At 49.7% G+C, this 15156-nt stretch overlaps 2 protein-coding genes and 1 long non-coding RNA gene across 12 annotated transcripts in view; 1 reads left to right on the top strand and 2 right to left on the bottom strand.

Moving 5' to 3' along the window:
- Positions 1 to 3240, bottom strand: part of SEC16A (SEC16 homolog A, endoplasmic reticulum export factor) — a 32097-nt gene extending 28857 nt beyond the window's left edge. For all 9 annotated transcript variants that reach the window (XM_075112330.1, XM_075112333.1, XM_075112331.1 and 6 more), the window contains exon 1: positions 3096 to 3240. The gene's annotated coding sequence lies outside the window, so the exon portion shown is untranslated. The remainder of the gene's footprint in view (positions 1 to 3095) is intronic.
- A 139-nt stretch (positions 3241 to 3379) lies between these two features.
- On the top strand, positions 3380 to 9351 carry LOC142065769 (uncharacterized). Its single transcript, XR_012663521.1, has 3 exons — positions 3380 to 3508; positions 7990 to 8069; positions 9213 to 9351. It is a non-coding gene; the product is annotated as an uncharacterized LOC142065769 (long non-coding RNA).
- A 1509-nt stretch (positions 9352 to 10860) lies between these two features.
- The window catches only part of NOTCH1 (notch receptor 1), a 43445-nt gene continuing 39149 nt past the window's right edge, over positions 10861 to 15156 (bottom strand). For both annotated transcript variants that reach the window (XM_075112328.1, XM_075112329.1), the window contains exons 30-34: positions 14987 to 15152; positions 13958 to 14253; positions 13466 to 13613; positions 13256 to 13353; positions 10861 to 12802 (exon numbers count right to left, since the gene is read on the bottom strand). In XM_075112328.1, the coding sequence (XP_074968429.1) occupies positions 11333 to 12802; positions 13256 to 13353; positions 13466 to 13613; positions 13958 to 14253; positions 14987 to 15152 (2178 nt within the window). In that variant the 3' untranslated portion in view covers positions 10861 to 11332. The remainder of the gene's footprint in view (positions 12803 to 13255; positions 13354 to 13465; positions 13614 to 13957; positions 14254 to 14986; positions 15153 to 15156) is intronic.

The following is a 15156-nucleotide window of genomic DNA, read 5'->3' as shown; positions in this document are numbered from 1 at the left end:
GTGATAGTCTTGTTTTCTAACAGTACACAATAAATATGGCTTATATCATGTAGAGTGAAGTACCCACAGCAATTGTTTTACACCAGATGCACTTCTCTTTATAGAAGACAGATATATGGTTTTGTTTTTGTTTTTCTTTTTTTTTTTTTTTTTTAAGAGATTCAGCATCTTGTTGGTAAGAGTAATAAAGTGAGAGCCAGGAAAGTCAGATGTTTGTGATCAAGCCAAAATTTTAATAGCTACAGAGAAGTTCAAATGCAAAATGCTTCTGGTTAATAAAAAAATACATAGCGAGTGGACACTGTGTAACTACATGTATTTCATAAAGATTTATAACTAAAAAATTACAATAAAAAGCATACTGACCAGTACTACATCATGATCTCTACAGACTTTATTGGACATCAGTACAACTTAGCCTAGGGAAAAATCTCTTCTACTCATCACTGCAGAATCCAACAGTCCTATGTATAATCCAGGTCCCTCTTTCAGAGGGCCTGAATTACCAGTCAACAGAGATAGAGTTTCTCAATTTCTCCCCCGTATCCATACATTTCACAGCCGCACTGTAAGCCAAGACTTCATGATTTTGTTAAAATCTATGTTTTGTTAAAATGGGAAAGACGACCAGAAACTGACTTCAAGAGAAAAGCATTAAGTAGGAAGCTTCATTAGTTTCATGCATTATTTGCATTTGTCCTCAACATTCTTTTCAAACACCGCTGCCTGTTGAATTCCTATCAAGGAAAACCTACAAAAATGTTTTAGTGCTTCGCGATCTTTTTTCCTGCTACGATATGGAGGTGAAGGTTTTCCAGCTGGCCATGTTTACTGCCAACCACATTACCAGGAAACCCTGCCTAAACACCCACCTCAGTTTCCACATGGTTAAGAAAACCCAGGCTGTTCTGGACATCCCCATTTATTTTTCATCATGTTCTTTACTGTACTAACCTAACTGCAAGAACTTCTCCCTCCCCTCCAAATAAACTCATGTTTTTGTGCAATGTACTGCAAAGTGAGGAGGAAAAAGAACTAATTAAGACATCTGCAGAGACAGTTTCCTCTTGGAAAGCACTAACTTAACCGAACACAATGTTGATATCTCCCTAGCGGTTCTGGTTTTAATAGAAAAGTTATTTCTGAACCACAGTTGAACAGCAAAGACAACCATTTTTACAACTTAAATACCCACTTCCCAATTTCTAACGTGGTTTTCACTCCTTACAGTGTCCTATCAGACTTACACAAAGAAAAAAATTCTAATACTTAACCATTTTTGTAACAACCAGTACCAGTAATTAGCTAATTAAAATAAGCCTAGAGTTCTACTTTAAAGCGCTGGCTTGCCATTCCTATAACAAGATCTCTAATGTTCATTTACATTACAGAAGTTCAATACGAGGGTATCAGATTCCTTACAGAAGGAAAGTTAATATTAACAGACTGCACACAGTAGTAAAAGCATGCAAGATTTGAAGAATTAAGTCCAAACAAAAGGAACATGCCCGTGTCAGGCAATTTAAACAGAAGATATCAGCTCGGTGATACTGACCCTCCCTGCCCACAATCCAGTACTAACAGAAATGCTGATTTTAAGAAATTTATAAATGAGAAATAACTATGTTAAGAGCAAACCGTCTCTGATTTACCTAGTTTGGAAATTCTTAACTTTCAGCAGGTTTATTAATAGATAATGCAAGGCAGCCTGCTAAACATTAGTCATCAGAAAGTACAATTGCAGAAGCTGTTTCCAGACATGCCAAGAAAACATTACGGGGAGGGGGGAAGAAGATTAAACCACCCTCTAGACAAGGCCATTAATAAGTTTCACCTGATGAGGTCTCCACCGTGATCAGTTTTAAACTCCTCTGTGAAAATTTATCTGCATGAAGGAATAATTTATTTGGGGGGCATTAATTTAATCCTATCTCCAGAGGACATAAATAAATTACTCTTACAAGAATAAGTATGCCCACAATTACAGAGTACTAATGTTAATTCTCATGTGTGCCTGTATATAAAGATACACCTACGTGTTTGCACACACACGTGCACGTGCCAAACAGTAAATGACACATTCACATACACAGATTCCTAACAACAAGAACAAAATCAATAAAAAAAACCCCGCTGCAATCCCAAAGGCAAGAGTAGCTGTAAAGTGAGATTTGCAGCTTTAAAACCAGTACCTGGAACACTAGTTTTTCATGTGTTTTTTTTTTTCCTACGTAGACAGCTGCACATCTGCACGCATGTGGATGACACTCGGACTGAACACATTCTATGTCTTTAGTACTGCTGATAGCTTCCTACAGACTTCCTCATAAACGGCAACCATAGTTACACATGTTATTCAGCGAAAAGAGCTCTTTGGGAATCAAAAGTACAGAGCTCAATATGATTCATGGACAGTAGCAGCATAAAACACTCCCGTTTGCTTTATAACAGGGGCTGAGTACCAGTCCCTCGCCCCAGCAGGTCCTGGACACTTTCATGCAACTGTACTACTGAGTCAGCACCAGTTGCTACTCCAATAAAGCGCAGACCTATGACACTTGACAAGTCGAAAACACAACCCGGAGTCGCCAGAAGACTTGTGTCTCGCTAAAGGGAATACACGGCACGGAACGTCAGGCGATCCTCCGGCCGCAGGACGGCCTGCTCTCCCCGCCGCCCCCCAGGAGGTACCACCCGGATCCCCTGCGGCGTGGGCACGGTCCCACCGCGGCACTGGAGCGGCCCAGAATAACCCAAGCCCCGCAGGAAACTCGCCCCGGCAGCGTTTCACCGCCTCGCCACCCCTTACAGCACCACAACCTGCCCCAAACGGGACCGGGGGCCGAGCCCGGGGACCGCCACCGGCCCGTCGCCTCCCGGCGCTGCGACAGCCCCCGGCTGCCGCCGCCCTGAGGCCCACCCGCGCCCGCCGCCACTGGGTAGCTCCGGCCGCCCTGAGGGGGCACCGGCCGCCGCCAGCCCCGGGGCCCGCACCTCAGGGCCCTGCGCTCCTCACACAGCTCCGCCTGGGACCCCCGGCCCTCGGGGACCCCCGGCTCTCCGGCTGCCCCCGGCCCGGCCCCGCTCCGCCGTACCTGGCCGTCCCCCTTCACGGAGGCCCCTCAGCAGCGGGCGCCGCCCCCCCTCACGGCTGCAGCACCAACCCCCTCCGCCGCCGCCATCTTGGAACATCCGGCTCAGAGTTCCCCCGCCGCTGCCGTCGACGTGTCACGCCGCGTCGCGCGATGACGCCACAAGCGCGCGCAGAGCCCGGCGCTGCGCGCGCTTGTTTATGTTTTTCTGCCGGCCGGCTCCCCCCGCCCTTCCGCCTTCCCTTAAAGGGAAAAGGGGAAAGGCAGAAGTGTCGGAGGGGAAAAAACACCCCAATCATTAAGGGCGGAAGTGGCTTCGGCAGCGACCGCGGCGCAGCGCCGTGGCGCAGGCGCAGTGCGGGCGACCCCCGAGTTGTGAGCGGAGCTGAACCCAGTGGGCGCCCCGTCACGAGCAGGTTCCCCAGGGCTCGGGGTTGGGGCCGGGCTTGTTTAATGGCTTTATCAATGATCTGGATGAGGGGATTGAGTGCGCCCTCAGTGAGTTTGCAGATGACACTAAATTGGGCAGGATCGATCGATCTGCTGGAGGGCAGGAAGGCTCTGCAGAGGGACCTGGACAGGCTGGACTGATGGGCTGGGGTGTAACAAGGCCCAGTGCCGGGTCCTGCCCTTGGGTCACACCGACCCCAGGCAACGCTCCAGGCCTGGGGCAGAGGGGCTGGGAAGTGCCCGGCGGAGAAGGCCCTGGGGGTGCTGGCTGACAGCCGGCTGGGCATGAGCCAGCAGTGCCCAGGTGGCCAAGGAGGCCACCAGCCCCCGGGCTTGTGTCAGCTCTGGTGTGGCCAGCAGGAGCCGGGCAGGGATGGGGCCCCTGTGCTCGGCCCTGGGGAGGCCCCGCCTCGAATGCTGGGCTCAGGTTTGGGCCCCTCGGGACAAGAAGGCCCTTGAGGGGCTGGAGCGTGTCCAGAGAAGGGCAGCAGGGCTGGGGCAGGGTCTGGAGCACAAGTGTGCTGGGGGGCGGCTGAGGGAGCTGGGGGGGTTTAGCCTGGAGAAGAGGGGGCTGAGGGGAGCCCTTCTCGCTCTCTGCAGCTGCCTGAGAGGGGCTGGAGTGAGGGGGGGGTTGGTCTCTGCTCCCAAGTCACTAGCGATAGTGTTGTAAGGGGCCTCTGACAAGAATTCGTTCAAGGACATAATCTTTGCAAGTGTGATCGGGAACATCCTGGAGGGATGCAAACAACCTAGCAGCAGGCGCCAGTGAAACTGAGGCAAAAGGAACTAAGGACATCTCCATCTAGATAAGAGTCAGAACACCAGTTGAAACCAGCACACCTTGCAACACACTGTGATGAGATTACCTGATGGGCCAACTCTTGACCATATGTGGAAGAAGGATTCAGAGTTCATGGAAAGGACACAAAAAACATCCCTTCAACAGACCACTAGGGACCATCAGGGACCACCTGATACCTCTTCAGGGGTTCCTAAAGGGCTTAAAATGCACGGGTAATTAAGATGCAAGTATTAGAATTAGTTCCAGGAAATCTAATGCATATGTATATAACTGAGCAATATAAGCTTTGTCTATCGCAACTTGCAGGGCACACGCCAGGAGGAATTATCCCCCATGCATCTGGCACCATAACAAAGAATGCCTACTTCTTAATGCTACATTGGTATTAAGAAGTTTTATTCCCAGTTTCAGTGACAATAGAATGAGAGGAAATGGCCTCAAGCTGTGTCAGGGGAAGTTTTGATTGGAGATTAGGAAAAATGTCTGTACGGCACGAGTAGTCAGGCCCTGGCACAGGCTGCCCAGAGAGGTGGGGGAGTCACCATCCCTGGGGGTGTTCAAAAAACGTGCAGGCGTGACACCTGGGGACATGGTTTAGGAGCCCTGGGGGTGTTGGGGTGGCGGGTGGACGTGATGGCCTTAGAGGTCTTTTCCAACCTCCATGATTCTGTGAGTCTATGGCTCGGGAGTCGCCGGTTCGAGTCCCGGCCGGGGCACGGCGGGTCCCCGCGCGTCCCTGGGCCGGTGTGACACGGCCGTCTGTCCGCCCGGCGGGGCCGCGGGTGTGCCGAGGGGACCCCTCTCCTCCCCGAGGGGACCCCTCTCCTCCCCGAGGCGAGCCGCGCTGCCGGGCCCCGCCCGCCATGGGCCGCGGTTCGGCGGGGCGCGGCCCCGGGGGTGCCGGTCCCCTGAGGCGGCCGCCGCGCCCAGCGGGACCCGGCCCGGCCCAGCGCCCACCGGGGGCTCCCGGGGCCTCGGGCTCACCGGGGCCGGTGCAGTGGCGAAGGCGGCCGCCAGGGCGGGACAGAGGACCGCCGGGCCCGGGCCCGGCCGCGGCCTGAGCCGCGCCTGTCGGGGTGGGAGAGGGGCGGGGGGGCACCGGGGGGGCAGGGGGCTGCCCGGGGTCCCTAAAGCTAAGAACGAGACAAACGGGGGTGTTTTGTCTTGAGGAAGAGGCAAATGTAAGAAACCGCTGCTTGCTGCAACGCGAGGTCCCTGTCCCGCAGGTCCGGGGGGTTTAATCGTGCAAAAACCCCGCTAATCGTGCAAGCCCTTGGAAGGCGGGCAGACAAGTGTCCCAAAGCTGCAGCGTAGCGGGTGCCTGGGTTCAGCCCTGCTGCACACAGCCCTCCCTGGGATGCGTTAACTGAAAGCCTTATAAAAGCGCTTTCCCAGAGAAGCATATGTTTGCTTGGCTTATTTTTTAGACAAGGGTGTAGCATGATATCAGTTACGTACAAGTCTAAAGATTTTAATCCACTCCGCTCTGCGTCCTAGCTCTGCATCTAGGGTCTATTTCATGCAAACACAAAGCTTTTAAGGGGGGGAAGTCCCTGTTCAAACGCGTCTCCTTTACAGGCAGCGGCCACTGTGCCCGTATCGTCACACTCTGCACCCAACAAAAAGCCTTGGAGGGGAAAATACAAACGACCTAAACAAACGTCTTAATCAAGGGACATTATCAGCACAAGAGCGGTTTCTGCACGCTTGATCATTAAAGCAGGGTAATATCCTCAAAGCCCAGTCCAAGCAGGGGAATCAGCACTTTGATGCTGGTGTGGGAACCAGAGGCAGTGCCGTGATTTTTAAAGTGTCTTTCACCTCCCTCCTCTGTAGGAACGTTCTTAATAAACCAGCATGTCAAATACATCCCCTATGCAAGCATGACTTGCAGACAAAGCCCTGGTCCTTCCTTGATACTTCCCCCAACAGGTGTAGTCTGAGGAAACACGATTTTTCATTAGCCTGGTTGGCTTTTTAAAAATACATATGTATTCTGTAAATACCTTCAACAGCTTACACCTGTACCTATATTTGCATTACATATCTAACCCTCTTGCGCTCCTAGACACATACGTACACAATGCAAACGCTAATGATGGGCTCTCACCTTTGCTGTTCTCCTGATGAGTAGGCGAGTCTAAAGAATTGTCACATTAAGACATTCGATCCCTTTTTACCCTGAAGCCTTCTAACTGATTTGCTGTACTCAGCAAATGCTGCCAGTTCAGGACTTGAGAGTGACCCATTACAAATAAAAAGGCTTGCTGGTGGGAAGAGGGCAGCCTTCGTCCTTCTCTCCTGCTTCATCGGCTTACTTGAGGTACAACACAAAAGATACCAGCCTTTTCCTATTAAAGTCTGATAATTTATTCCGCTTTCAGGTTGCAGGCAACCAGAAACACAGCCCTGCCCCAGGAGCTAGCTATTAAAAGGATCATTCTCCGAGTTTAGAAACAGGGAAAATGGCTAAAGGAGAGTTTTTCTTATGAGTATCGGCGTTCTCTATCAGGTTAACCAACTTGGACAAGCTGAGCTTTATTTATTTACTCATTTAGTTGCTGTGATTATTCAAACCACCCCACACATTAACCCGTGTGTAATTCGAGAGAGGCTACACCTTAGCTGAATTTGGCTCCTTTTGTACATTCTTAAGGGGGTGATTTTAGCTGCAGTAAGAATTCGGCAACCAGGGTTCAAGCAGCTGTTAGCAACTTTCTGAGCAAACACCAATAGCCTGGAGGTAAAAGCAGTACAGAGTAGCAATTTCTAAATGTCCCATCTAATTGAGCAGGAATAATGAAAACAAAGAATTAAAAAAACCCAAGCCCTCCAGCATGTAAACAAATCGTTCAGATGCACCCATTCCTCATAGCATCAACATACTTGCCATCAGAATAGCTCCGTGTTAATTTTGTTTTACACAAACACTTCTGAACCCTTCCCTTGGCATGGGATGTAATTTTAGGGCTTCTCAGCCTTCTTCACCTGGAATGCTTAAAACAACTCTGCTTGCCATGACCCAGTCGTTCCTCTGCATCTTCTGTTGACACGAGAGCTTGAAATTCAGCTCCCAGCATCTTTACCTATGTGAAGTAACGATGAGCTTGAGGTTAACAACGTGTGTTGGTGGGAGGGGATTGCGGGAAGGCAAATCCTTCTGGATAGAGAGTTGCTGGGAAAGTCCTAAGCGCAGAGGGAGGGTTTGCAACTGGGGCCATTTCTTATTTATCTGGATCCCAGCTGGGGATCTGTGACCCACTCAGGAAAGCAGGAATGAGGGACTGGCAGGAGTTTGTGGGTCACCAGACGTCTTCATAAATCTAAGAGTCCTCGGGGGCTAAAGGCTTAAAAATTAAACTGTGTCCTTACTTCTCTACTGCTTAGAAAACCTTTTCTGACTTCTAGTTTGAATTACCCTGTAGCCCATTTATTTGTATCTATTCAGACTTCTTTGGTTTGCCTCTTTCCCTGCTATTTAGCCCGCTCTTTCTTCGTTCTGTCCCTCTGACCCATCCTCATGGAAAATGCCGTGCTTTGCAGCCCCTCACATCTTAGCTGAGCCACATGTGTTTCATTGCCTCTTGCGATGTCATGTTGTTTTGCACATCCTCGTAACGCCTTTTTTTTTTAAATCTGTTCCAGGCCAAATTCCTGCCTTGACCACGAGTGACCGGAGCGTTGCACACTCCACCAGATAGGAGACAGTCATACTAACGCCTCAGGTTGGCATGAGCACCTCCCAGTCTCACTGGCAGCACGGAGGCGTGCCGTGCTTGCAGCCAGCCACGGGCACGAGCGCTGGGACGTGTACGTGTGGGAGAAGCCTGGAAGGATGGGCTGTGTGGGAACACGGCCGGATGTTCCCAGATGTGATTCATGGACAGCACATGTGCGAATCGCGGTGAAGGCAGACACACTTCATCTAGCGTATCCCAGATGGGATGCAGCGAGACACAACTGGGGGGAAGAGCACGTCTCAGGAAGCCCATCTCCAGGGTGTCCCTTGGGGTAATGAGATCCTCACTGGTGAACCACATTTTGCAGTGTGAAGAGGGATCTGTTCTCAGCTAAAACACCCCTTTCCACAGAGTTTGCAGGGAGCACACACTGGCACATCGCCTCCCTGACCTCTGAAGGCGCTGCGTTTCACTGCTGCTGGGTGGCACATAAAATGCCACTGCTGCAGCACCAGCTTCTGACCAGGTGTACAGCAAATGTCTGGCAGCCCCGCATCTGTCTGGGGCTGGATGCCGGCTACATGTACACACATGCCCACTCCCTCCCCGGCCGCGGAGTGGAAAATACCAGCATTCCAGGAGTTACCAGGCTTATCTGATTTGGGAGGAGGTCCACGGCTCGACTATTTATATCCAGTTATTTGGGGACTTTGCAGCTGCATTTGGACTATAGAGTCCCTGTGGGGAAGAGAAAGCATTAAATTAAATTACCATAAAAATTTTGAGTGCAGCAAGGACCGCAAAGGTTCCTGCGCAGTGTTTGTGCCCAGGCTGGCATCAGCGAAACTTTCCCTTGGGTGCTGCTGGCCCTCGTTGTCGTCGTCGGATGGTTTCCCAGCTCCTATCTGTGCGAGCCACCACATCTGAGAGCCCAGCCATATGCTCAGCGCTGTGTGCGAAGTAGGAAGCACTCTGCATAACTCTTAACACCACTCATGGAGGGCTCTGTTTCCATAGGCACTATGTAATGAAAAGCACGTGGCCATTTTCTACCCTCGGCCGCCTCATCAGCCAGAGAATGCTCCTAAAAAACTGATCAGAAAGCAAAGTTTTAAAGTGACAGAATACTGTACTTTGAACAGGCGAGTGACGTTCTTTAAAACAACTTTTCAGTGTTTCCCCTTTTAGGTCCCGACCGAACGGCAGAGGCCTGAGAGGACATCAGAGCATCCACGGCACAGGTCAAGGGCCACCTGGGCAGAGCCCCTCCTGCCTTGCTCAAACCAGACGTCTCAAGTCGGTGAGAGTTTTGCACAAGTTAAGGAGAAAGTTCCGTTGTCCAAAGCCCTGCTCTGAGCTTTAACACGGCGAACAAGGCGTTAGGAACGTGCCGGCACTTTGCGCCGAGAGGCAGCCCTGCAGTACTGAAAGACAGCGGGTATCAAACCCAGATTTCAACCAAGCCGTAACAAAAACACTAAGTTCCAGTTTTAGTAAAATCTAGATGCCCAGAAGCATCATTTATTGCAAATCAGTTAACCAAAAAAAATACATCATTTTTGCAAACTACAACTTTGCATGTAGATAACTTTATTACAGAAGATATCTTTTCTTAATCTACACTCTAGTTTATAAAACATAGGAAGATTCAACACCACGTGATGTTTTTATCACTCATATTAAGCATGTCACAAGAACAATGGTCTGAAATGTTAACTAAGATGAGTGCTCAGCAAGGTGCTGTGCCTTAAGAAATATCCATTTTATTTGGTGTTCTAATAAAAAGAAACGAGGAAAAGAAACCCTTTTCTTAGGTTTTCTTAGCTGTTCTCTATTTGCCTGTCCCATACACGTATCTAGGCTTAGGGTGTCTGCTTGCCTTTGCATCTGAGTGAGTGATATTCCAACACCTCTATAAGGTGATATATTTATGATATATTTAAGACTTGCTCATTTAGATTTTTGAAACAAAATCCACCTTTTCTTAAAAAAAAACATATTTACAAACATTAAATCTGCCACAGGCTTATACTATATTTTACATGATACACAGAAAGAGTGTACATCAATATAAAAAAAGATGCATCACTCCAGACCAACAGAACAAAATGTTAACGTTTCACAGCACGGACTCAGCTGTGCTGTCCTTCGCCCTCCTGTTCAGCCAGTCCAGCATCCCACCACACCCGGCAGTGCCTTCCACTGAGCACCCAGCAAAGGCGCTGCCAGAGGAGCTGGAGACGGGCGAGCACTTGGTGGTGGCAGTGTTATAATGCTTTGTAATCTCACTCAGGTTGTCTGCATTAATAGACACGCCTTCTTTAAAATAGGCAGGCCATCCTTAAAATAAGGATGTGGTTTACAAGTTTATATTGGCATTTATTTCTTCAACAGTTACTCAAATGCAAACATGAAAACAAAAAACAGTAAAGATAAATTCAAAGTAAAATTAAGTCTCTTTTGTGTATAAACTCCACAGTTATGGGTTTGGTATATACTCCATAGTTATGGGCTTGCTCTCTTAAAAGTTTGGCAAATATAATTCTTTTTGGTGGGGGACAGTATTCATGTTTTGTAGTTGTTTTTTTTTTAGCTTAGAACCTGTTCTTACAGGTCTATAATCCTGATTTTTTTTAAACCATAAAAATCATTTAAATAGATATATTTTTATATATATAAAAACAAGAGAGAACAAAAATTTCTATTATCAAGGCAAATGTGCAACTATATAATACTGAAATTTAAACAAAGATTCATAACTGGTACCATAAAATGTCCTCTCAGATATAATAGCAAAGGAAACATTTTAAAGTACATTTTAAAAACCTGTCCATACTTCCCCCCCCCCCCCAAGGAGTGGTATTTTTAGTCAATTTTTCTTCCCATTTTCTTTCTCACCTCTTTCTGAGTTGAAAGAGAAAAAAATAAATTAATGGCATTTCAGAATCACAAATTGCTGCTTATAACTTTACATAGACATTTCCTCTCAAATCAGACAGGACGAATCCCCCCCAAACAAAAGAGAATGTCCTATAAAAACCTAATTTTTTGATTCCTTGAAACATAACTGGTGTCCCACATTGAGTTCTTAACAATAGAACATATAAATAAAAAGGCAGTGTTTTCATGTAAAATAAAAAGTACATAAATAAATACTAAAAAAAAGGAATTAATTTGTCTTTTTATTTTTTTAATAAAAACATATTTAAAAAGGATCCTTTAATAAAAGCACCCAATGTCCCTTTAAAAAAGATCTCCCTCAACCTTCTAACTCCCACTGAGCACCAGCGTCTCTGAAACACCGTCTTTTACTTGAAGGCTTCGGGGATGTGTCCCATCTGTGACTGCATACTCGTGGGAGGGCTGGAAATGCCCTCGGACCAGTCGGACACGTTGGAGTGAGGAGACGAGCTGGACCACTGGTCCGGTGACTCCGGAGACGGCGTTAGGAAAGGGTGGTCAGGCACCTGGAGCTGGTGGCTGGGGGTGTTGTCCAAGGGGGAGGAATAACTGTGCTGGGAAGGTGGAGTTAGAAACTGCGTGGTGGTCATGGGCTGGGCGAGGGAGGATGGCAGAGACGTGGGCAGCATCTGGGAATCTTGAGGCAGGATCGTGTGGACTGCCATGGTACTGCTGCTTGCCGGCTGCATGTCGGGCTGGCTCAGCTCGGTACCAAGGAAATTTTGGCCGATGTGGCCGCTCGCGTTGGAGCTGGGGTTGTGATGCTGCTGCGGCGGCTGCTGCGGCGGCTGCTGCTGGGGTTGCTGCGGCTGCTGCTGCGGCTGCATGTTCTGCTGCTGGAGCTGTTGCTGCTGCATCTGCTGTAGCTGCTGGCTCTGCATCAGATGAGGCTGGGAAGCCAGCCGGGTGTTGGGCATGGCCTGGTAGCTCATCATCTGCGACAAGCTTGTGGTGGGCAAGCCGTTGTGCAGGGAGGTCATCATGCCGTGTTGAAGGTTCTGCGTCTGCTGATGCGCCCCTGGTTGCATGTTGCCTCTCATCGGGTTGTACTGATTCTGGACCATGCCGTTCTGCAGCCTGGTGAGCCAGTCACACTGCCCGTTCAGACCGGCCGCTCCACCCACGGAGAAATTCATCGGGGTGTTGCTCATCACTGTGCTGGGGCTGGAGACGGGGAGGTGAGAGAGACGTGGTGGCACCGAATCGAAGGCCATCCTGCTGGAGTTTCCCATGGCCATATCCTGCTTCCCTGCCATGTTGAGGTGATTGATGCTCATGTGGGCGTCAGGCATGCCTGGCAGATGATTCAGAGGCATGGAAGGGGACTGCTGAAATGGAGAGGTCATCAGCGGAGGAGAGGCAACATCTGACAGGTACCCATGGGGTGACTCCAGGGAATCCACCGGAGACAACACACTGGAGTTGTCAAGCAGACATCCTTTTCCATCTTGTGATTTTTTCCTCCTAGCTTTGAGATCTTTGGCATCCTTGCCGTTGCAGCTCAGGCCCTTGGTACTCGGCTTCCTGGCCTTCTTGCCCTGGACAGCAGGTTTCAGGTTGCCGATGTAGCCGCTGGGAGAGCAGAGTGGTGGGGACAGCGTGGGTGCCCCCAACGGGCCGTTGTGCAGCGGTGGGCTCCGAACCAGATTGTACTCGTCCAGCAGCCTCACGATGTCGTGGTGCATCCGCTCCTGGGCGATGTCCCGTGGGAGACGGTCCATGTGGTCCGTGATGTCGCGGTTTGCAAAATGGTCCAGCAAGACCTTGGCGGTTTCATAGCTCCCTTCTCTGGCTGCGAGGAAGAGTGGGGTCTCCTCCTAGAAACCCAACAAAGATGGTTAGGCTTAAGTTCACGGATTCTCCTGGCTAACACTCTCCTGAACTCCATGCCCAACACCATGCTGTTGGGTGGCAGAGACAGGAATCGTCTCTCCTCTGGTGAGGCTTTGATGCTGCTTGTTCCTACCCTGCTGAGCCACATCCTTATACGCATAGGAGACCCGGAACCCTACGAGTGACCCGGAACGTGTGAGGAGATGGCCTCACTGACACTGCACCATACTGCTCACCAAGCACTGCACGGCCCCTCAACATCACCCATAGAACCAAATCCCACAACGCTTTTTTGAGCTAAATCCAACAGCTTCATTCACAGTGGAACAATCAAATTAGCGTCTCAGTGCCAGTGTTTTATTTTAGGCAAAAATTACCCTTTAACAGGCTCCCCGGATTGTTCTTTCCTTGCCTCTGTCAGCCCTGGAGACCCCTACCTTATTGTTCTGCATGTCCTTATTGGCACCATTCTTCAGGAGGACGACTGCGGCTTCAACGTTATTCACAGCAGCTGCCCAGTGCAGTGCCGACTTGCCTACGGAGGAAGACCACGACATACGACATGCATTAGTGAGTGGTAAGAGGAACAGCAAGCAGCCCTTTCCTTCTACTTCTGAGGGAGCCCGTGTTTTAGTTGCCTGCAGTACCTAGATCATCCACAGCGTTGACATCTGCATGGCAGTTGATGAGATCGTCCAGCATGCCCTCCACAGCCAAGCGAGCGGCCAAGATCAGAGGAGTGGTCCCGTCGTGCATTCGGGCGTCAAGATCGGTTGCCCTGTTCCTAATCAGGATCTGCCACAAGGGTCAAAGCGCAGGAAACACAACCGTTAGGAGGGGCAGAGAGCAGACCCTGCAGGTACACCAGGTCAGGACCTGCAGCCCCCTTTCTGTCCCTCCAGTCCCCCATCCCAGGCCAGAGGTGCACATCCAAGGGCAGCTTCGGGGTTGCTGCTTTGCTGTGCCCTGCCCTGAGACAACACAGCCTTCAATTTTCAAGACTTCCACCCCACAGCTTGCCAGGGCAAGCCGGAGACCCTGCGATAAGCTCAGTCATGTCTCATGCCTACGTGACTAAACATGTAGCACCAGTACTTTCCCCAGAAAGCCCCGAGACTGGTGGCAGAAGGATCAATTACCTGGAAGACTCCCTGGGCATCGGCAGAGACGGCGGCGTGGAGGGGCGTCCTGCCCATGTTATCTTGGATGTTTGCATCGGCACTAGCTTCCAGCAGGCGCTTGGCAGCGTCCGAGCGGGAGTACCGGGCAGCCAGGTGAAGCGCTGTCTCGCCGGTGCGGTCAGTCTGGTTGTGTAAGCTGGCGCCTTGGTAGATGAAATCCGAAATGACAGCGGGAGCATCGTCTTCCTCTTCGCTATTGCCGGTCTCCAGCCCTCCTCCACTGCATGAGGCGATCATGAGGGGGGTGAAGCCATCTGAAAAGCACAGGGGAACTTGGTGAAAAAAGGCTTTTTACCCTTCTGTAATGCAGGCAGCTCAGCAAGATGCTCTGTCTGCGATAAATGCATATTCTCGTGGGTGCATCAAGACTAAGTTCCTGACTGGTTCTTAACATCAAACACGAATATCCTTCCTCTGATATGGATCTGAAATTCCTTAGTGGTATCTCACCACTCACTGCTTTTCCTATTCCATCTGCTAGCTTGCACACTAACATATTAAGTGCAATTTATAAGGAAGGTTGCTCAAAGCAAACTTGAGTACGGTACAGAGCAGCCTTAAATAATTTTATTATTTCAGAGGACAATTTCACAGAAGTGGAGAAGACCAAATGTTGTAATAACTTAAAAGCCTATTAGCTATTAATATAGTTAAAAACCTGAAAAGAAGGTTGTGAAATGTGCGGTTTGGTGGGAGGAGAGGAAGCCAGGAGTAGCACAGAGAGAAACTGGATGATTTAATAGGTACTTCTGTATTCTCTAATTTCCATCTCAGTGATTAAACAAAAGAGATCTCATAGATAGCAAAATACGACAGGGTCCATCTCCAAATCGCACACAACAGCAACCATGTGATGCAGAATGGCTAGCAGCCACTCGTACTAGAAATGGACAGGTAGGGCTGTCTGGGACTGCTCATCTGCAAGGGCTAAGGGAGGGTTTTAGATTAACTGACGAGCAGCACAAAAGTGAACGGAGTCCACCTTACCAGGACCTCTGACGTTGACATCCATACAGTCTGCATCGATTTCCCCCTGCGGTGGAGTAGGTGCCATGGAGGATATGCGCAGGTCAGCAGCATCCAGGTGCTGCTGGGTCCACTGCCTGTGGTCCGTCTGGTCGTCCGTGTCAGGCAGCATCGCCTGCTCCTCGAACTGA

The sequence above is a fragment of the Phalacrocorax aristotelis genome, chromosome 17 (genome assembly GCF_949628215.1).
Source record: "Phalacrocorax aristotelis chromosome 17, bGulAri2.1, whole genome shotgun sequence".
Lineage (NCBI taxonomy): Eukaryota > Metazoa > Chordata > Aves > Suliformes > Phalacrocoracidae > Phalacrocorax > Phalacrocorax aristotelis.
The sequence above is the reverse complement of the archived record's forward strand: the minus strand, read 5'-3'. Positions and strand labels throughout refer to the sequence as shown.